This window comes from Ovis aries, chromosome 9, assembly GCF_016772045.2.
Source record: "Ovis aries strain OAR_USU_Benz2616 breed Rambouillet chromosome 9, ARS-UI_Ramb_v3.0, whole genome shotgun sequence".
Taxonomy (NCBI): domain Eukaryota; kingdom Metazoa; phylum Chordata; class Mammalia; order Artiodactyla; family Bovidae; genus Ovis; species Ovis aries.
In genome coordinates, this window is record NC_056062.1 from 39,362,519 (window position 1) to 39,385,357 (window position 22,839).

Sequence of the window (22,839 nt, forward strand, 5' to 3'; positions counted from 1 at the left end):
TCAGACTCCAGCCTGCCTGTAGCGCCTACACCCTTCATTTCATCTCGGTTCTAACTGTCAGAGTGGGTCCCACCTCTGTCCAGCTGGTACTTCGCACACAGCTGTCTGTGTCATCACGCCTTCCTCCTCTCTGAAGACACGGCAACAGGAATGGGCCTCCCTGGTGGCTCAGATGGTAAAGTATCTGCCTGCAGTGCAAGAGGCCCAGGTTTGATCCCTGGATTGGGAAGATCACTGGAGAAGGGAATGGCTACCCACTCTAGGAGCCTGACGGGCTATAGTCTGTGGGGTTGCAGAGACTCAGATACGACTGAGTGATTTTCACAGGAATGGGTGAGCTGCAGTGATTAGATAATAGGTGTAGTAGCTAAGATGTAGGCGCCACAGAGAGGTGACCTGGCTTGAATCTTGACTCTTGTAACGAGCTTTTTGTGACTTTGGACAAATGCATCACCTCTTTGTGTGCCTCAGTCCTCCCATTTATCAGATGGGGATAATTTCCTCAGGTGGGTTGTGAGCACAGAGAGGTGCTTGGCACAGGAGGGCTCAGTGTCACGATCAACAGAGCAGCATCACAAAGCGATGAACAAGTCCTGTTGTGTTCTCTGTCCTCCTGTGGTCAGTGGGATATCTACATGCAAGGGGGATCCAGGATGGGGAGGGGGAAAGACTGAAAAAAAATTAAGACGTGAGTGGCTGGGGATTTTAAGGTATGCATTGTTGCTGCGTAACAAATTGCCACAGATTTCGTGGCTTCTGACAATACCGTGTTCTTATCCCCCGTTTCTGTGAGTCAGGATTTGAGCCCAGCTCAGCTGCCTCCTATGCTTGGGGCCTTTTCAGGCTACTATCAGGAGTGGGGACTGTGTTTACATCTGGAGTCTTGGCTGGGCGGGGATTGACTTCTGTGTCCACGGGGGTTGTGGGCCGAATTCACTTTAGGTAGCTGTGTGACTTGGGGCCCCAGCCTGGGGCTGCCCTTGACCCCTGGAGGCTGCCCTGGGCTCGTGACCATGGTGGATTGCTCCCAGCTGGCAGCAAGGAATGTCCGGCCCTCAACGGGGGACCCACTCCCTCTTCACAAGCTTCCTGATTAGGTCAGGCCCGCCTTTGAGTAACTCAGAGCCAGCTGATTTGGGGTTTCTAATCATACTTGCGAGTCCCTCTCAGCCTGGCCACGTCTGCTGGCCAGCAGCCACAGGTCCCCCTCGAGGCTAGCAGGTGGAGATTGTGGGGTCACCTTAGAATTCTGCCTCCTACAAGATGTGAATGATTTTTTTTTTTTTAATAGAACCAAAGCAATCTGTCATTAAGCATTTATTGCAACTAGATCTTTTGCTAGCCTCACAAGCCCTGGAGAACTTACTGGGTGTAAATTAGCTTTATTACTGAGCTCCTTACAAATGGATTTTTTTCCCCCCTTAAAGACTGTTCTATTCCCATTTCTACACAAACCCCTGGGATTGTTCTGTGTTAGGTAAAGACACAGAACTATTGAGGTTTGACTTTTTAAGTTAATAGGAGCAGCATTGGAAGCTACCTTTAACACTGACCTTTTTAGGGTAGTAGAAGTCTATAAAGTGCGAATGTGGAATGAATTGGTTTTCCAGGGCCAAACTCTGTACGTTCCCCCTTTCTAACTCAAGGATCAACGAACTTTAGGTACACCAGTGATAGCAAAAAAAAAAAAAAGAAGAAGAAAACAACAATGGAAGTGTACAGTAAAAAGAAAAAAAAAAAAACCAAACGATTGAATTGAACTAAACTATTTTTGGTATGTAAATTTGGTCTTTGTCCTTAGTGGCTTGAATAGGCTCTATTTATGCAAAACATGTCGACCAGCCCGGAAGCACTGCTGTCTTGTTTTGCTGAGCTTGATCCCTGGTAAGCTCGGTGGCTTCAGCTCTGGGTGTCTGCTGCCAAATTCAAGCATCCAAACAGCCTTTTGAGAACTTTACAGACCTTAGAGATAACTGGAAATAGGGAAGAGGAATGCCCCTGTAACTGGGATTAGTTCTACAGATTCTCATTCTCTGGTGATTGTGGAGTGGAGGCTGTTAAGGGCAGGGTGCCCTGTGCAAGGTGGTGAAGGAAGAAACAGGAGGGAAAGGAGAGACAGTACAGTTGGCCTTGTTAAGGACCCCGAGCACATTCGTTATCTTTCCTGTTTTTACTTCTAGGAAGTAATGTCCAGTAACAGATAACACTTGAGGATTTACTGCTTTTAGGAAGCAAGACCTTCGGAACAAGAGGGTGAAAGTTTGGCCCTGTCTCAGATTCCTCTAATGGGGTCAGAGTTTGGGTTGCTTACTGGAAGTCAGAGGCACTGCAATGCCACATTTGCAGACCCTGTTTCTTTTTGGTGGGGGGATGGTGCGGCAGCTGTAGGAGGAGACTGGGTGTCATCCTTATGGTGGGCGGGCCTGCTGCCTGCAGGGACTGTCCCCTTGTGTGCCGTCCAGGCTGCCCAGGAAGTCACTCAACAGCTTTCAATCGTGTTGTGTTCATGCTGGTTTCCGTCTCTCCCCTGCCCAGAGGAGTGAGGCTTTTCTCAACCAACCCCTCTGCATTTCCCTTCTATTACAAGTACTTTGGGGAAGGAGATTTCAAGGTTAGGGGCGTGGTCTGATGACTGCACAGGCTCTTTGGAGAACTGACACATGTTAACGCAACGTTCAAGTCTTGTCTAAACAACTAAGCTGATTTTCCCAGGCACTTGTGAAGCAATGGAGAAACAACAAAACAAAAACTTCAAAACTTTAACATCACTTTAACTCTGTGCCCTCAGTGTGTGGGTGTGTGTGTGTGATTTGGATGGGACAAACATGTCATCTCATTATATGCTTTTTAAATGTAAGGCGATTACTTGGTCTGGTGCTTTTGCTAAGCACTAGAATTGACCTGTTACCCAACTGGCATGGTGGCCACAGAGCTGTACCCTCCGGCTGGCACCTCACTCAGCCACAGGGCGGCACCCAGCCCAGCGTGACAGTCTGGTTGCATGGACACGGAGAGAGGGCGGCGACAGGGAGCAACAGTGGCCAGACGCCCTGTTCTCCTGCACTGGGAGGGAGTGCGTGCCACTCAGAACTTCTCAGACACTTACGAAGGGGGTCAACATCGATGGAGTCTCTCTGCAGGGCTGTCGAGGTCCAGTTCCCCATGAAAACACCAGAGCACAGTATGTCCCACGCTACAGAGGCCAGTGACACTCCTTGTGATGTAGTTTCACCCTGAGCACTGCAAGGTGGCCAGGATTCACTGTGTGATGGGAAGTTATTTAACACTGAATTCCGCATGCCCAGTTGGTTCATTGTTTTGGACTCTTCTCATTCAAAATGCACTTACAGTGTAGATGCTGTCAAAATGCCTACAGAAGATTTTTAAATGAGATACTTCACAGTAACTAAATTTTTTTTTTCAAGTCTAAAACGAATGATTCTGAGGGACACAGTAAGATAAGTTATTATATTTTAAAATTAATTTTATTTAACTTTTCTTCACTGCATATATATATTATAATGGAAATTGTATAAGTCAATTGATTATATGATTATACTAACGTCCCTGTTTTATTCCTACATATGACCATAATTGAGTAAGCTGTTTTCAGTGCATTTATATAAAATTGTATTTATTCATAGAGTCGTGTACTAGCTTTTAAAATATTTGGTAACCACGGCTTTAAGACAAGCCCTCTTTCTCTCTCTCTCACATTCCTCCCACAGAGATGATGGATTTGCTCTGCTTTAGCTGCTTAAATCCAGAGTACATTTTAAAGAACATTTTTATTCAAGATATTCTTGGACAAAGAATGCCATGGTTAAATATCTGTATGGCCTACTGTGTCCTGTCCCTCTTCAGAGTATAGTAAGGGTTTGAAGAGTTTTGCAGTAAAGAAAAATGCTTAACATTGTCTAACCCAGAATTCTCAAAACTCCCATGACTTGAGTCTTCTTTTCTCGAAACACTTTTTAAAATCCTAAACTTAGAAAGAAAATTTTCTATACTTTTGCCTTCTCAAGTCATATGACCAACAAGTGTGATACTGTTCATTTTTGTGTCTATGTTTATAAAATTGTTCATTTGATATTTTTTTCTTAGAAATGGTCTTTTTAAATGAGCTGAATAAAACTAACTGGTATAGGAAAGGCTTGAGCTTGAGTCCCTGACTCTTGATACCAAATTTGGTCCAACAGAAAATATTCTGATCCTTGATTCTTAAGATTGTTCCTGTCCTTGTAATTTTATATCAAAGGATGAAAGTTAAAAATGATTTCAGTTGACCTTTCAGAATAATACCTGTTCATCTTGATCTCCTCTCCAACAGTTTTGAAAACTGTTGGAAAGTTTTGAAAACCCCCTGTGAGGTACTTTTGTGTCTTCAGTCCACCACACCCTAGACGTGGTTTGTTGCTCCGGCTGGTCCATCGAGAGAGGAACCCCTGGCCAGTGTTTGCCTCCCTGAACCGTGTTTTTTCCAGAAAGCCTCCTTGGTGTCTGCTGGCTGACATGCTTTGCCCTCCCTCAGCAGGCACCCAGGCTCCCTGGTTCACTGTTACATCCTCAAATGTTTGTTGGATGAATAAGTGATTTGAGCACGAGGTATTACTGAGATGGTCTTTCGGTCAATGTCATTGACCAGAAAAAGATGTTTAAATCTCAGTGGAATTTACAAAACCTTTGCCAAATGCTCTGTTGAATCCTGGTACATTTAGACTGGAGATTGAGCTGTAGTGTTCACACCAGAATTCATTTTTAAGAGTGTAGAGGGACTGAGAGCCTGTGGAATACTGGAAAAAGAGAAGTGAAGAAAACCAGTAATGGGAACATGTCTCCAAAGCCATTTAAAAAGCCTCCAACAACCAAATTGTACTTTTCAGTCTTTTTTCTTCCCCCTCTTAGCCACTCCATGTGGCTTGCAGTACTGCAGTTCCCCGACCAAGGATTGAACCTGTGCCCCTGCGGTGGCAGTGCAGAGTCCTAACCACTGGACTGCCAGGGAAGTCCCTGTACTTTTTAGTCTTAAATGGCTACTTAATATCTGTATTTTTACAAGCCATTGCATTCATAGTTGAGTGTTTTGAGCTTGCACCTGTTGTCACGTGCGGCTCAATTTTCCTGCCACTTCTCCCCCTGGATCTCAGTTTCTCTGAGCACCAAGTGTCTGCCTCTCTTCAGCCTACTTTGTGGGGTGGGATGTTTCCCCCGGAAGCACTGTGTCCTTTCATCTAGTTGGTAGTATCTTCTCTTTATTATAAAGTAGCATTTTGATTTTATATGTATTGTGTCACTCGCTGAGTAGAATGTTTGCCCACAGACGTCCAGTATTACGAACAGTGTTGGTTTGCAGGGATCGTCCGTGCTGGAAACACTGCACGCTATTTACTGACTCATGGTCACTGACTTTAAGAGCAAGTTGAGGCTTCAAGACTATAATTAAGAAAAAACATGGTTAAATAAGATAGGCTTTGAAGTCAGAAAATGCTGGTTCATCTTGGAGGGAAAACACAGTGGAGATGGATGTAGAGTGTCTTCTTGGGCTTTTTTTTTTTTTTTTTTGCCTACACTGAGTGGCATGTGGGATCTTAGTTTCCCGACCAGGGATTGAACCCATGCTCCCTGCAGGGAAGTTCAGAATCTTAACCACTGGACTGACAGGGAAGTCCCTTATGCATTTTTTTAAATGTTCTTTTGAAGGTTCCTGAGCCTTTGGGGTCACCTTTGCTTAAAGGTAACAGAGGGGTTGGCCTTGCCTCCCTCACCCATCTCTTCTTTGGTTAAATTTACAGTCTGTTCTGCTGTTTTACACGAGGAAACTTGTTAATGTGTTTGCCTAATTTATATGTTCATGAAACATAGAGTTGATAAAAATCATCTTCAGTTTATGGTAATTTTTTTGGATAGCACACACCTTGGATGATTTTTATTTATTGTTCAAATATCAGTCACTCTGTTTCAGTTCCGAAAGTGCATGGCACAGTCCTTACAAGTTCCATAATTCTCCAACAGGCACATGGAACTATGATAGAAAATGTGTTAAGCAGGAAGTTCTAAAGGGTGTATTTCAAAATACCTTTGGTATCTAACATTCTCTGCATTTACCCTAATAAATGAGAGGTTTTAGGAATGCCCTATATGGTGATATCAGATGTTAATGGCATTGATTACCTGTCAGGCAGTGGGAAATGATGGGAAAATGTCTGCTGTAAAATTAAATAGCATTAGAGAAGACTGTACCATGCGTTTGGGTGTGTGTAGGGGGGGTGAGGGGGCTGGACCTGGGAGACTTTGTCAGGGTATTACTCTGAGCTCCAGGTTTTTTCCCCTGCATGATTAAGGCAGGCCATCTGTTCTTTGTTAAATGTTTACAAAAACAGCTTTTCTCTAAAAGATTTAAGGAGATGTGGGTCTGGTAAACACTATAATATTTCTGAGCACCTTTCCCACCCGACTTCAAGCAGTGTTCAAACAGAATTCTGCTGCCTATCAAACAGCCTTCATATCTTTTTTGTATTTGGTCTTTACATTCCCCCCCCACCCCCGCCACCTCTTCTTACAGACGATTAAATTTTTAAGGGATACTAATTTATGGCTTCATTTGTTACTGAAAGGAGCATCCAAAATGATTTGTATGCTAAAGTGCAGATGAATTTTCCGACTTCTGGTATTATGTGTTATATGCTTTTTCTGACTCACATCCATGGAACAGGTATCTCTCATCAGAAGCTGGCATCTGGTTACCCTAGTTAATGCCATGCAGATTAGAGAAAGGTACACATACCTGGAATTAATTCACCATTCTAAGCTGTAAGCACTGTTTACTCAGAGACTTTCCTCTTTCCTTCCCCTTCCAGGAATGCCTTGTCTTCCATTTCCTGACAAATAGCTTGTCCCAAATAAGTTTGATCTCCATGTGTCTTATGAAAAGATCTGGCTTTTTCCATTGTACTTACATGAGTAAATAATATTTAACAATTAGTTCTACTCCAGCAACTTAGATATAGTAAAACTGTTGAATCAGATCCCATTAATTCTCAGATACTAAAATTAAAAAAAAAAACTTTTAATTTTGTATTGGGGTATAGGTGATAAACAAACAATGTTGTGAGTTTCAGGTGAATAACAAAGGGACTCAGCCACACATATCCTTGTATCCATTCTCTCCCAAACTTCCGTCCCTTCCGGGCTGCCACATAGCATTGAGCAGGGTTCCCTGCGCTGTATAGTGCGTCCTTGTTGGTTAACCATTTTAAATTTGACAGTGTGTACCTCTTCACCCCAAACTCCCTAACTATTCCTTCTCCCCATCAGCCATAAGTTTATTCTCTAAGTCTGTGAGTCTCTTTTGTGTTTTGTAAGTAAGTTCAGTGGTATAATTTCTTTTTAGATCCTGTATATAAGGAATGTCATACGATATTTCTCCTCTGTCTGACTTACTTCACTCACTATGATGATCTCAAGGTTCATCCATGTTGCTGTGAATGTCAGCCATTGACAGTTCGATTAGGTCCTCGGTTGGTGTTTGCTGAAAGCGTTTGTTAGGGCAGGTGGGTAATGTTTGCCAGGATGTGCTCATTTTGTCACCACTGGGCAGGCCCTGCAGCTGTGTGCATCCCCACTCTTCTGCCCTGGCTCCACTCTCCTCCTGTGCGTCCTCCAGGGTCTTCCCCTCTCTCCTTCAGGGTTTCCCCACTCTCCTTCAGGGTCTTCCCCTGTCCCCTTCAGGGTCTTCCCCTCTCAGCTCTGACCAAGAAACAGCAGTATGTATTTGATGATTTTCTAGTATCATAGGATGTTGGAAGAGACTTTGGGATAAATGCTTCCTTTTGCCGAGGAAGAAAAAGTGCCATGATTCCCCCCAGATAATACACCTCGTGGCAGGGTTCGGATTAGAATGTTCTCTCTCATCTCACAACTCTAACTCTGGCTGTTTCTCTTCCACCAGTGCAGCTGCAGAACTGAATGTAGGCTCCTCCGGTAACTGTAGTAGCTTTTAGTGGGAACAGAACAACCAGTTTCTTTCCTGGCAGTGGTTTCTTTTCTTTGAGTTTTTGGAGGGTCATTGAACACTGGGAAGAAAGTGAAGCTTGCAGTACCTTTCCCATGAGGATGAGGCCTCTGGGTGAGGTTTCAGGAGCCAGGCAGAGGAGCACTGGATTTAGTAGGAAACCTAGATTCAGATGACACCTCGGGCCCCCCACCCTTGTGGCCTCGGGTAGCCACCCAGCCTCCTCAAATTCTACTTCTTTTCTGAAAAACAGGGGTACATGATCACATTTGGTTGTATTGGAATCTGAATTGCAGTCTGAGCTCCTCTCTCATCCCCTGCAGACCTGGCCGCTCTGGCGGCTCCTCTCTTTGGGGCTCCTCTCGGGGCACATCCCTGCAGGCCTGGTGCTCTGCTCCTCTCTTGTCCTCTATCAGACCTCTCTGGGGCTCTTGTCATCACATGAATGTGTCTATGTCCACAGAGAGCTCTCCAGGCTGGCGCAGGGGTCGAACAGTGTCCCAGACTAAAGTGCTTACCTAGCACAGGCCCACCATGTGGTAGTTTTCCATGCACACTTGTGGCTGTTACTACTGTTGCTCTTTATATTATAGTTACTATCCAGTGTCTGGAGAAGCATACGAAAAAGGCAGAAAATGAATGACGCTTGCAGATGTAACCTTTTCAAGGATTGCGTTGAAATGTAAAGGTGCATTAGATGTCATAGTTTACAGTGGAGACAGGTTGTCCTCTATCCCTGTTGTCAGCATCCTGTCCCAAGTGTTGGTATTCTCCACAGTATTTAAGACCATCTCTGGATATGGTCCTGCTGCTGCTAAGTCGCGTCAGCCTTGTCTGACTCTGCGCGACCCCATAGACGGCAGCCCACCAGGCTCTACCATCCTCGGGATTCTCCAGGCAAGAACACTGGAATGGGCTCCCGTTTCCTTCTCCATGCATGAAAGTGAAAAGTGAAAGTGAAGTCACTCAAGTCTTGTCCGACTCTTTGTGACCCTATGGACTGAAGCCTACCAGGCTCCTCCATCCATGGGGTTTTCCAGGCAAGAGTACTGGAGTGGGGTGCCATTGCCTTCTCCGGGATACAGTCCTAGTGGATGTTAAAAATCTCCTGCCAAAAAAAAAAAAAAAAAAATCTGCCAGTCATGTCAGATTGACTGTTTGGGGGAATCTCTTACTCTCTCTGCCCCTGCCTCCCTTCTTCCCTCCCTTCCTCTGTGTGAGATTTGGAAATGTGAAGCTTTAATCGCTTAATAAAAACATTATCTTCCTTGCCTATCAGTACCAGAAATCTAACCAACCCCAAATTATTCAGCTGGTATGTGTGTGCTTAGTTGCTCAGTTGTGTTAGACTCTTGAAACTCTATAAACTGTAGCCTGCCAGGCTCCTCTGTCCATGGGTTTCTCCAAGCAAGAATAATGGAGTGAGTTGCCATTTCCTTCTCTAGGGGATCTTCCCAAACCAGGAATTGAACCTGGGTCTCCTGCATTGCAGGCAGATTCTTTACCGACTGAACTATGAGGGAAGTCCTGTCCACATATAAGCTGGCATATATGCTTTTAATTTGACATTTGAATGTCATTTAAATTAGAAATGACTTGTACTGTATAAGATTTGGGTGTTTATACTCGGACTTCAAACTTTCACAATATCTGATTCTTACGGTGCTCAGTTTGCCTGCTGGTTTTAAAAGTGACTTGATTATCCATCTTTAATTTCCCTTTCCTGCATGGGGAGAATTCCACTCGAATTCCATCTTTGTGGCTTAGCTTTTGCTGCTGTTTCCTCCTTCATCAGTTCCTACACAGGTGCTAAGGACATGGAAAGTGTCTTTAAATTGAATGAGAAATTTTCTCTCCTGAACAGAATTTTTTTTTTTAACTCTATGACTAAGTTGCTCACTTTAACTCTATTCATTTAAAAGCTTTCTTGTTGAAGAAATCTGGTTTTTTTTGGATGAGACAAAATGATAAGTTTCACAACTGTATAGTGGATTAAGTTTGCTGCCTTGAGTGTAGAGTAAGTTTGAGAACTATCAGCACTAACTTTCAGTTCCTTTCTAAACTACGAAGAATGATAAACTAATTTCAATTCCTATTTGTGTCTCTTAGCATTCTCCATCGGAGCCCTTTCTAGAGAAACCAGTGCCGGATATGACTCAGGTTAGTGGACCGAACGCTCAGCTAGTGAAGAGTGATGATTACCTGCCATCGATAGAACAGCAGCCACAGCAAAAGAAGAAGAAAAAGAAGAACAACCACATTGTTGCAGAGGATCCCAGTAAAAACTTTGGTAAAGATGACTTCCCTGGTGGGGTTGATAACCAAGAACTAAACAGGAACTCACTAGACGGGTCCCAAGAAGAGAAAAAGAAAAAGAAAAGGCCGAAGGCAAAAAAAGATCCCAAGGAACTGAAAGAACCCAAGGAGAAAAAAGAGCCCAAGGAACCCAAGACCCCGAAAGCCCCTAAGATTCCCAAAGAGCCAAAGGAAAAGAAAGTAAAAACTGCCACGCCAAAACCCAAATCCAGCAAAAAGTCAAGGTAGGCTGCGGGCAGAAACACCCGCCACCAAACAGTAGAGACACAAGCACCAAACAGTTACAACCTGTGGGATGTGGGGGGGGGAGAGGGGGCAGCTCAAGGGTGGGGATCACTCTGATTTTTGTCCTTACTGTTAAGCTTCTTTCTCTCACACCCAAACTAACAAGTGAAGGTGTTAACGCATTCTAAAATTTAGGACTCCCATTATTATGAGTTGTTGATTCGGGTGGTAGATTTTTAGAAATGTTACTGGGTGAAGAATAGTTTCTTATTTAAAATCACTGACTTATATTTTTATGAAAACCTGGCATTTAACAAATAGAACCAGGTTACCAGCATAATTTTTTGTAAGCTTAGACCACCAACCTCATTTTCAGCAACAATGCCAAACTGGGTAAGAAGGATTATAGAAGCCAGGTGAGTCACTATATTTCAGCAGGCTTTTCAGTCCTGCTTCCCAGAAGTTGAAACAGGAGAATTAATTCTCCCCGTTTGGCAGGCAGAGTGAGCCTTCCAGGGGCAGGGTGGAGATCCTAGCGGGCGACATGGGACAAATCAAAGAGCAGTTACCCATTAGATATGCCTCGGGTAGGACCATGTAGTTTAGGTTCTAGGGGAAAAGCCTCCTACACGCCCTCCTTCCCCTCCGTACTTCCCCACCGACTCTCTGACCCCCCCAGGAGGCTTATTTATTCAGTAAGAAAAACTGAGAGGAAAGGACATTGAAGACTAATTTTTTTCATTTGTACTGAACATTTCTTACAACTGTTCTGAACCAGTTCCAAACATCTGAATCTATTTTTCAGAATATGGCTCATGTTATAAAATATAGTTTCCAGATGGAAGTATGGTCAGACTTGGTTACCCCGAACCTGTTTGTAAAACTCGTGTAGAAAATACGCACCCCCCCCCCGCCCCCGTAACCCCCCACGTGTGAGTGTGCATGCCTGTGGCGCACACGCGTAGTCAGCCCTGAGGCTGAGGGCGCTGGATCCCCGCATCGCAAGCTCGCGGGCCAGGCAGCCTTGGGCTTGTGGGCGATCCTGTGTATCAGGAGCAGGTACACAAAGAGGGTGTGGTTTCTGTGGCTAGAGAGATGCTGCAGAGCGGAAGGACAAACTGGGATTTTCAACTTCCGCTGAAAATATCTAAACAACCCAATGCGTTATTCTGTAGTGTAAATTTGAATCATAGTACTTAAAAGAAAACCTTTTGTTGTCAGCGCTATATATGGTGCCCAAATAACCGAGTTACAGTTCGCCCTCCACAAGGGACTTGAGTATCCTTGGATTCTGGTATCTGCCAGGATCCTGGGACCACTTCCTTGTAGATATGGAGAACCATATATTAAATAATCGGGTCATATGGAGAACCATATATTCAATAATCGGGTCTGATAGGTAACTTGATGTTTGCATTTACTTACGAGCATTCTTTGATGCCTTGGTATGTGGTTTCTTAATTGAAAGCCTTTATTTTTTTCCTCTGTACAAACACTCTTCTAAACTCACAATCCATTATAAGTTTCGTTTTCATTTACTTAAGAATTATTTTATTGGGGGCTTACTATTTGCAGGTACTGTGTTAAGACAGGGATGTGAGCCAAGAGGATGCTGTTAGAATTTCGGTCTGATTTATGAAGGGGGTTTTAAAAATATAGTTGCTTAAATCTGAGTGTTGTGCTTTTGGTAGGAAGAGGCATGTGCTTTATTTCTGCAAAATCTAAAAAGAAAGTTTTTTTTTTTAACTTAAAATGTAAAAGAGTGTGTGGTCTCAAGAAGTTTTCTGGAGTTCAGAAAATATATCACCAAAACTAGCCTCAAAATATATCTGTCTTCAATTTTTATCTTAGTGTTTTGAGTTTATTACCTAATGGTAATAATTGATTTAAAAAACCCCACTCTATCTTGGATACTGGTCATCAATTCCCAGCTGTGTTCTTTGAAGCTCTCAGTCTACCTCAGACTGACCCTGTCTTTAAAAATGTACTTTAGCACATCCTTAGGCCATGTAGGATACGTTGTTTAGTTGCTAAGTCATGTCCTATTCTACTCGCTACAGTGTGTGAACCCATGGACTGTAGCCTGCCAGGCTCCTCTGTCCATGGATGTTTCAGGTAAGATTATTGGAGTGGGTTGCTGTTTCCTTCTCCAAGGTTGGGGAAGATACTAAATTATTTTGTTTTAACAGTGAAACTTGTTGAAATGTCCCTAGTTGCCATAAACAACCATTAGGAGCTTGGAGCATCAAATTCAGACTTTCCAGGCCCCTCCCCCACCTCCTTGGTGCAGGTACAGACTGTGCCCTTATCTTCAGAAGACCCTTCGGTGATGCTCATCTGTGGCCTTGGCCACCCAGCCTGACGTGTGTGTCCGTGCATAGGGAGCGGTCAGCATGGTTGAGACTGAGTGGCAGCCGTGCCCTAGAGTCACATGCTTTCAGCAGGAGGAAGGTGTGTGATTATCTTCTCCCAAGAAGAAAGCCTAGTACTTTTTTTTTCTTCTTGTGACTAGTAGTCTCTGTCAATGGGTGCCATAGGTGACAATTGTTCTCCCCCAAGTGGTGTGACAGTAACTGATGGGAGCCCTACTGTAGTATCTGGAGAATGCCAGTGGGGAGGGGGCATGCCCTGGAGACATGGGGGGCCACCAGGAGGGCCACCAGTGACTTGACTTCTTAACCGGCCACTTGCCGACTTAGGATGAAGTGTGGTGAGGACATGCCTGAGAGAGGTTTTCCTGTTGTTGATGGTCTGGTGAGCGTGGCTGTCTGAGAATATGGTAACCGAACAGGGAGTGTCATTCTTAATTAACCAGCCAACCTATTGTTTTGTGGAGCTGCAGTGTTTCTGCTGGTCAGGTGAACAGAGACACTCGAGTTGTGGTCTTGTTTAAGGCTAGGAAGGAAAAAGTGTCCCCCAAGCAAGGATAAGCAGATTGCACACAACTGCATGTAAATTCTGAATAGCATAGCAGAATAATTATGTAAATTGAATATGCAGTGATGAAGGTAATGGGAGGTTTGGGTTATGTCAGTGCTGGGGTTGAATTGCTGAAGCAGGTTGCTGTAAGCCCTGGAATACAGCAGTGGCAATTTTGTTTTGCAGAACGTTATGTGATACCAGTTATTTCCATCCTTGAATAAGTTAACTTGATGAATTTGTTTATACAGAAAATAATTCTCCTACAGAGGGCTGGAACAGAAGGGATAAACAGAAATGGAAGGAAACAGTTACTGTAGAACCGCTCACATCTCTCCCGTTTGGCCCTCTCTACTGCGTCACTCGCAAGATTTCTGGTAACAAGCTCATGCTCTGAGTGTCTGGTGACAGCAGTGACCCGTTAGTGGTCTGCATTGTGTCCAGGCAGCAGAGAACTGGCTTTGCGTCATTGACACACTTGTGCTAACATAGCACGTGAGAAAGGATGGTTGTCTTCAGGGGGACCAGTTTTCCTGTGTGCTTCCACGGCTTCATTCTCTCAACCTGTCCTCCCACTTCATTCCTTTGAGTCTCTGAGGCTTAAATTTGTGGCCATTCCCAGCAAACTGGCCCTTTGGGCAACAACATATGATTGAATCTGTCTTGCCTATTCAGGGGAACCTAAAAGAACTGTCCAGAAGCTGTTACATACAGTGGTGGTGGTTGGGTCATCACGTCTGACTCTTGCGAGCTCATGGAATTTAGCCCCTTGGGCTCCTCTATTCATGAGATTTCCCAGGCAAAAATACTGGAGTGGGTTGTCACTTCCTTCTCCAGGGGATCTTCCTGACCCAGGGATCGAACCTGCATCTCCTGCATTGCAGGCATATTCTTTCACTGCTGAGTCACCAGGGAAACCCTGCAAAATAGAACAGTAGGGAAACAGAAAAAGATGTCAGCATTTCAGAAAGAGTCACTTAATATCTTAATGACGGGGAAAAAAAAGTACAGGCCATATTCCTCTTTTCTAGTTGGAGCTATATCTTTCTTCCCCCTTTCCATTTTACCTTAAATATATATTTTTCCACATGTTTTTCCTGTGAGCTCTCCAGGTGTCTTTATAGTCTTCTAATATTGTCAGATAATATTGAAAATAAGGGCTCAGACATTTGTCGCTTGGAAAGGGTACTCTTTTGCATACGGAAGGGGTCACGGAGCTGAAATTCGAGGATTTGTGGCCTTCCCTTCAATGCGTTTTCTGTTGTGTGTGCCTGGGCCTTGTGCAAAGGGAGAATTTGGAGGAAGTGCTTCCTTTGAATGACTTTGAAGGATTTAGTAGTGCGTTTAGCTATATAAAGATTCTTTGAATGTACATAAAGAAGGGAACTTGGCCAAAGGGTGTGACTTGACTGTTGAAGCTTCAGTTCAAAGAAGCCATGGAGATTCGCTTCTGGTGCAGTTTCTAGGAATTCATCTGACTCCTTGCTCCCCTCTCTGCGCCCCTCCCCCCAAGTATTAAAGTTAGTAGGAAGCTAAAAATGCTACTTCTCGATTAAGAGTGAAGATATTTTAAAGTGGAAAGCAACCATACTGTTCTTGTTTTAGAAAGATATATTAAGTAAACACGTAAACTATTTTTTTGCATACGACACTTTCATTAATATTTATGCTGTGACTTTCTTCTAACAACTGTAGCTTATCAGATACTATCTTCTCAATTATGATCCTGGAGAGTAGCAACATTTACCTGAGAAATACTTTTATTCAGTCATTCAGTCAGCAAGCCCAATGGTGATGTATTTCAACCAACTAATACATATTTTATAGTGTGCTCTGAAACACGTAGAATTATTTGCACACAAAACAAACCATTAAACTCATTTTACTAATAAGTACAGAATTGCTTGATAGGTATCTCCCCATCGGGTAAACTGAATTAAGCCAGCAGCTCTTCTTCTGTTTATTTTTTCTTTCTTCTACTCACATGCTGTGACTTGGTTTTGACCTAAGACACTGAATAGCTGTTCAGACGGAATTAGCTGTTTTAGATGCTGTGCCTCAAATGGGTATAGGTTTCTCTAGCATGTGGTCACAAAGGGACTGTTGAGCCCTTTCGGTGTTGGTGAGGATTAAGAACTTCTCATGAACATCATGCGATCTGCCTGCCCACGGGCCTGCACTGTCTGCTCCTGGTCAGTACTCCAAGCTCTGGGACAGAGGTGTGGCCAGGTACCCCCTTACCTGCTAATCTCAAAGATTGTCTTCTCTTTGATAAACGGGCCATGTATGTGCTCAGTCATGTCCGACTCTTTGCAACCCCATGGACTGTAGCCGGCCAGGCTCCTCTGTCCATGGGATTCTCCAAGCAAGAATACTGTAATGGGTTGCCATTTCCTCCTCCAGGGGATCTTCCTGACCCAGATATCAAACCCATGTCTCATGTCTCCTGCATTGGCAGGCAAGTTCCTTACCAATAAGACCTCCTTGGAAGCCAAAAGGACTCAGAAGTCAGAAGAGAGCAAACATGTCCATGGGGTCTCCTTAATCCCAAATCCTTCTTTCCTTCAGTAGAACCACCTGGGATCCTTTCCTGTGCCAGTGACAGGCCACATTATGACATTTCCCCCTTCTGGTTTATCTTAAATGAAGACAAGCAGGGAGAGAGAGTGGTCAGCTGTTTTTCAGTACAGACTGACGTCTGACAGTACCTGAGTCCGTTTACACTTACTGGGGACGGGAGGCCCTGCAACACTGACCCTTAACAGAAGTTCTGCTGACTCATGCTCTGGGCTGAGTGCAGGCATGGACCACACTGGACCTGCTGGGAGTTTGGCCTGCCTGTCCAGTGAGCTGCAGCGGAATTCAAGAGTGAAGGCCTGCTGGCATTGTGGTCTGTGTGGGGGAGGTGCAGTAGGTCCCACTGCACCCATCAGAGGAGAGATGAGGAGGCCCTAGAAGGCAGAGGGATGGGTGTGAAAGGTGGTTTTCCTGGAGACGCATTCCTCTGAAGTCTTTCCTAAGTGGGGTTTTAGGGTGGGGCATAGGAGACATGGTGGTGATGTCAGAGTTGGAAGATGAGGAGCAGGAGGAATCATGTGTGCATGCTAAGTCACTTCAGTCGTGTCAGATTCTTTGCGACCCCATGGACTGTAGACCTCCAGGCTCCTCTGTCTGTGGGGATTCTCCAGGCAGGAATTCTGGAGTGGGTTGCCTTTTCCTTCTCCAGAGGCTCTTTCCAACCCAGGGATCCAACTCGGTATCTCTTAAGTCTCCTGTATTGGCAGGCGGGTTCTTTACCACTAGTGCCAAAATTATTGTTAAAAGATTTCTATGGTTATGAAACAAACATTTTTGAGAAGTGTGAAGTTTTGTATGGATGCTGAACCTGTCACGTGATATGTAAAGCACTCCCTGCTAGTTGTTTTCTGCCCAAAGGCCGCCGTGGGATGTTGGATGCAAAGCCACTGTGAGAGCATCAGGCACGTGAGAGGCCAGTCCTTGCATCGGCTATCCTCCCCATAGATGCCTGTGTGACTGAGCTCTCAATGTCGAATAGGGAACTGGAAGGTATAGGATTAAGAAAAAAGACACTGATTTCTCCGTCTCTCGATCTCTGTCTTTTAATTTTAGAAAAACAACACCCTTGAACTTCCATTAGATGACTAATTTTATGTGTACCCTGATTCCTGTAGGAACAGTGTAATGTCGTGGGAGTTCTGCCTCTCCTGTCTGGGTGGGTGGTGAGATTTATTCTTTTTTTCCTCATGGGCCTTAAATTTGCTGAGCCTAATTCTCCACCTCTGGACCTCACCCAGTTACATCGAGAGTGGGCTGCCCATCTCCAGGGTTGACTTTAGCCACCTGGTGCATCAGAGAAGATGCTCTTGAATCTAGGGGAGTTGGGGTCTGGCTGCTACCGCCACCCACACTGTCCCTGTCCTGGTCGTGGGAATGCTGCTCATGAAACAGACAAGCATCTTAGGACTTGGCACAAGCTGCCAAATACCGGCCCTGCTGTCTGGCTCTTGGAAGAATATCCCATGGTAGAAGGGCAGTGAAAGGCCTGCTTTCTGCCCTAGCGTGTGACGAGTGGTGTGCCCAGTCCTTTGCACTGTGTCTCAGTGCCAGGCAGAGCCGCAGGCTGATGCTGATGTTTGCTGAGCTTCTGGTATCCGATGACACATTAGCTTACTAGACTTTGCTTCCGTCTTACTTCTGATGGTGGTTTAGTCCCTCAGTTGTGTCTGACTCTTTGCAACCCCGTGGATTATAGCCCACCAGGCTTCTCTGTCCATGGGATTATTACCAGGCAAGAATACTGGAGTGGGTTGCCATTTCCTTCTCCAGGGGATATTGTTGACCCAGGGATTGAACCTGGGTCTTCTGCCTTGCAGGCGATCTCTTTACTAACTGAGCCACTAGGGAAGCCCTCATTGATTCAGTCCATAAAACTCAGTAACCTTTAGTCTTTCGGTGATAATTTGTGACTGCCTGATGTCTTTTTTTTTCTTTCTTTTCCCCAACACCTAGAATCTATTCAACATTAAAAACGGGTTTAGCTCTTTCAGGAGGACTTTCTGCTGTACTTTCTGTTTCATTTCTTTTTTTTTTTTTTTCAACATTCTTCTTTATAAAATGGTCAGCTGGAGCTCTCCTCAGGACAGAGTGCAGTGTTAGTTACTCAGTTGGGTCCACCTCTTTGCGACCCCATGGACTATAGCCCACCAGGCTTCTCAGTCCATGGGATTCTCCAGGTAAGGATACTGGAGTGGGTAGCCATTGCCTTCTTCAGGGGGTCTTCCTGACCCAGGACGGGTCTCCTGCATTGCAGGCAGATTCTTAACCATCTGAGCCACCAGGGAAGCCCCTCCTTAGAACAGAGTTCTGATGTTATTGGAACCTGCCCAGGGATGAGTCCAAGTAACAGAAGACATTCACCAGGAGAGGTTTTCCCCAGGACCTGGGCTCTGGAGCCAGGCGGGTCCTGGGATGGCTGCTTACTAGGCTGAGTGTGTAACTGCTTTGACCGTTTTGGACAGTTTGATCGTAAGATACAAGGGTGAGCGGTATTGAGTCTGAAATAGATATTTTAAATGAAAGCAGGTTAGGTTTCTGTATCTTTCCCATCCTTCTTTGCTATTCCCTTTTTAGAAATTTAGCACAGTTAAGGTACTTTGGGGGTAGTTGATGCTCTAAAAGCTACTTAAAGTAATAAGTTAATAAATAATCAATAACTTAAAAAGTTTATTGATTGTCATTGAAGTTTATTGTTCAGAAGTAAAACAGAATTCTTTTCTCTAATTCCCTCTCGTTCACTTCTCAGCTCTCCTAACTTTCTCTTTCTCAAACAGGAGCGTGGGATGAAGAATTTGTGGGTGGCGTTGAGGAGTAGTTGGGGCTGGCTCAGCACCTGAGGGCCAATTGCTGGGAGGTTGTGGGCAAAGGGGCCCTAGCTCCAGTCCTCCCATCCCACCCTGGTACTCTCCTTGCGGGGAGTCTCAAGCATTGGGACTGGCTGCTGACCACCACTGGGCCCTTGGTCCAGGGAACCCTGATGGCCTCTTATGAAAGTGTTGATGTATGGTTTTCTTGTCTGTCACGCAGAATTTGTCTGCACGCTTACCTCATTAGTTTATTCTGTGTCTTGCATTTTTATCACATCCTAGTTTAGCTATTAAATAAAAATTTTTAAACATCTTAGGACTTTAACATTTTTATTTTATTGAGTTGGCCTTACTTCATGATATATCACATGTTATGTTGCCCTCATTGGTCCTTTTGAACTTTCAGTCCTTTATCTTGCTCTTTTTTTAAATTTTCCTCTTTATCTTTTAATTTTATTTTTTATTGTTTAAAAACTCAGAGGAAGATGTGCTGAGAGGCCAGAAGCCTTCCTCCTACCAGCCTTGAGCCTGCAACCCTCGTGGCTCAGGGATTGTGTCATATGTGATCTTTCTGAATCATGACAAGTCACACCCTTCCTGCACCACGAACGTTGCTCACTTCTCATCTATGACATTCGGTTTCTTATGGAAAAGCCTTTTGAGTATGTAAAATATAAGGATATGTTTCAATACTCTTTGTTCTCCTAAAAGACAGTAGTCGTGTGACACTTTGGCTTGATTTCCTGAAAACAGGCCTGTTTAATGTTCACAAACCTCACGGTTGATTTTTCCCAATGTGAGGAGGTCCTTCGCCAGCGTGTCCTGTCTGAGGGTCTGTGTGGTGAATCCCTTCTGCTGTTCAGCTGCTTCACTAGCTGACTCTATTCCTCTGATCCCATTTGGTTCCACAATATGGTTCCTTTTCAAACTTTCTTTCCTTGGAGGACTTAGATCCTTAGGCTAATGTTAATCGATGTTTATACTCTGTAACAAACCAGGGCAGCTAGCTGGCTTTCCTCTAAGTCCTGGTCCTTTGCATAAAAGTCTTGTTTAAAAAACCTGTACTGTTTCTCACCAAAGAAAATCTTCATTGTTCATGTGCTATATCCAAGCTGGGATTTGTGTGTCCAGCCCCTTTCCAGGGACCATCCCTTGGCCCATGGCTGTGAACTCTTACAGCCACACGCTGAATACCATCCTTCTGAAGGGCTGATCCCCTCCTGTAAATCCCTCCTCTCTGAACCCACCACTTATTTCTCAGAGTTCTCATCAGGGTGGTGCAGGCTTTGATCACATGGGGCAGGGAACAGAACTTTAGAGCTTGGTCTGTCAAGGTGACCTAAGCGTCACTTAGCCATTGGCCCCTGAGCACATCTTTCTGCCCACCACCATGACCTGCCTCTCATGGTCAAACGTGACATGTGAGTAAAGCTGGTGGAGGGACAGCGGCCCTGCCATCCGCCAGCAGCATCCCCAGAAAGAAGTCACCTTTCCAAGAATACAGGGGCCCGCCCAGCTTCACGAGGGGGCAGTCCTACATCTCGGCCGCGCCAGTAATGATGGGCGATAAGGATCAGGAAATGGAAGAACTTTTGTGAGTACAGAGGGGAAGTATAAAGATGTACAGGGTTTGAGGCATTGCTAGGTTTCTCTCTATTTGGGTAGTACTTTAGCCTCACTTTACTGAGCTTCATAAAGATAGAATCTATGTGGGGTTATCGTAAATGCATTAGCAACCAGAGAGCTTGAGCTGCAGATAGTCCGGACTGTGTAGGTGTTTGTTGTTTTCCCTGTTACTTTTACTGTTTAATTAAATCACTCAGCTAACCTCACCTGACCAGACATGAGGAATACAGAGATAAATAAGACACAGTTCCTTCTTGAGCTTACAGGATATTTGGAGAAAAAGACACACACAGTACTTCGCTTTCACTGCACTGCAGTCATGTTAGCCCTCAGGGTTGTGTGTTTTAAATATCCCTTGTGTGTGGGATATGTCGTGTGGCATGTAGAGGGTATGCGATCTGACTAATCCAGACTTTGGTGGCCAGAAAATGGTTCTCTGAGTGAGTGATGTCCACCTAAGCCTTGCAGATGAGTAAGCGAGGGGCAGTGGAGGTTGAGGAGACACGTGTATGCTTTCAAAAGTGCTTCTGTGTATCCATAGGGTGGAAGATGGGGGGTTTAGGACGTGGGAAGAATAGAAAAAGAAAGCTCACGTCGCTGACTGTAAAAGCTGCGTGTAGAATCTCAGACGTCAATACACGTGGGACTGGACTTCAGCAGAATGACTAGGTCAGGTTTGCCTGTAAGCCAGCTGCCCTGGTGGTGCCTGGAGGATGGGTTTGCGGGCATTGTTTGGGTGGCAGGACCACATCTCAGAGCTCGGGGAAGGAGGTGGGCAGAGCCAGTCTAGGGTAGCCATGAGGACAGACGTGGCTTTTCCACGGAGGCCACTCGGGGGGGACCCCCATGCAGCCCAGTCTTCCTCGCCATGCTTGCGGATGGGGCGCCAGGCCAAGGCCAGCGCTGCAGCTGTTGGAGGCGCTGTGAGGTTGTAGATCTGCGCCAAGTAGCCCAGGGTCTCTTCCCCCACCTCATAGTGTCTGGTCATGGGGTATAGCGTCCTTGTTAATACCATTCCCTTCTCCCCTACCGGAAGAGCTGCCCTCTCCATGCGCTCAAGCTCTCCGGATTGTAACTTGGAAGAGGAATGTGTATGTTTTGGCATTGACATCACGAAAGATCAGTTTTGAACCTCACACATCTGAGTCACGGCTGTGGCCCTGAGATTCATGTCCTTTTTCCAGCAGTCTGGGTGTTGTGACAGTCACGGTGAGATGTGATATGTGTCTGCACTAAAGCAGTGGCTGCTGGGCTGGTCTGCTCGTTTGTCCTTTGAGCTGGTGTTGAGCTCTGTTGATACGGGATGTTCCGTCTCTTCGAGTGGCTTAGATGAAGCAGTCACAATGTAGTGTGGCCTGTCCTTAAGTGTCTGCTGGTTATTCTGCCCTGTGGGTCTGAGCCATAGTCAGAGAACAGTTCCCAGCCGTGGGTGCCAGGCACTGGAAAGATGGAGTCTTGGAGCAGGGTGTAATTAGTAACCTCATTTTGTAGATGAGTAAACTGAAGCTCAGGGAAATTTAAAGACGTAGGGAAATTTAAAGATGTATCCAGGATCACATTCAGGTTAGCAGTGACAAAGTTGGAACATGAACTGAGGACTGTCTGAAATCAGTGCTCTGATTACCCTCATTGGCTGGGGAAAAAAAAATTCTGATTCTGGCTTTTTGGGGGCAAAGCAGTTTTAATGTAACAGTTGAAAGTGCAAATGAGCTTACTGCGAAATAGTGGCAAAGGCAATCTGATGTAAATAACTCTCTCTGGTCCTTGACTGTCGTGTGTTGGGGTGACATGAAGACTTTGTAGCATTTGACTTCTTCGTGTGTTGCTGGTTTATGTGTTGATGTCATGAGAAGATGCTAGTGAGGAAACGCTGAGCTGCCTCTGAGCAGCATGAACAGCACAGAATCTACTGAGATTAGAAATCCTCCAGCCATCGGAGCTGGGCCGGGCGCTTCCCTGGGCTGCCGGCGTTCTGTCCGTGCGATTGGAGGGGTCCTGTCCGACCTCGGGTGGTCTCAGAGCTTCCATGGGGCGCGTCCCCAGCCAAGGACAGATGGAAACGCATGAGCACGTCTCTTCTTGGGCAGATTGACATCTCCTCAGACCTGGGCTCCAGCAGGCTCTGGGACAGCGAGCCTTTCTCTCCTGGAGGATGGCTCATCCTGGGTGCAGTAACCCCACTAAATCAAATGGTGTCCTGCGCTCCAGGGTGGAGAGGGCACGGGCGGAGGACGAGCCGCCAACTTGCTTTACCTGGCAGCTGTTCAACTCTGTGACAGGCCTACCTCTGATTAAACAAATTTGAGAAATATGTAAAGTTTTGGAAGCAGTTTTGCACTGATTTGATAAAAGAAACCA

General features: G+C 45.2%; 1 protein-coding gene across 4 annotated transcripts in view; it reads left to right on the forward strand.

Annotated features, from left to right (window-relative positions):
- The window catches only part of CHD7 (chromodomain helicase DNA binding protein 7), a 193,022-nt gene that overhangs the window by 93,936 nt on the left and 76,247 nt on the right, over positions 1 to 22,839 (forward strand). For all 4 annotated transcript variants that reach the window (XM_060393435.1, XM_027972980.2, XM_027972981.2 and 1 more), the window contains one exon: positions 10,121 to 10,551. In XM_060393435.1, the coding sequence (XP_060249418.1) occupies positions 10,121 to 10,551 (431 nt within the window). The remainder of the gene's footprint in view (positions 1 to 10,120; positions 10,552 to 22,839) is intronic.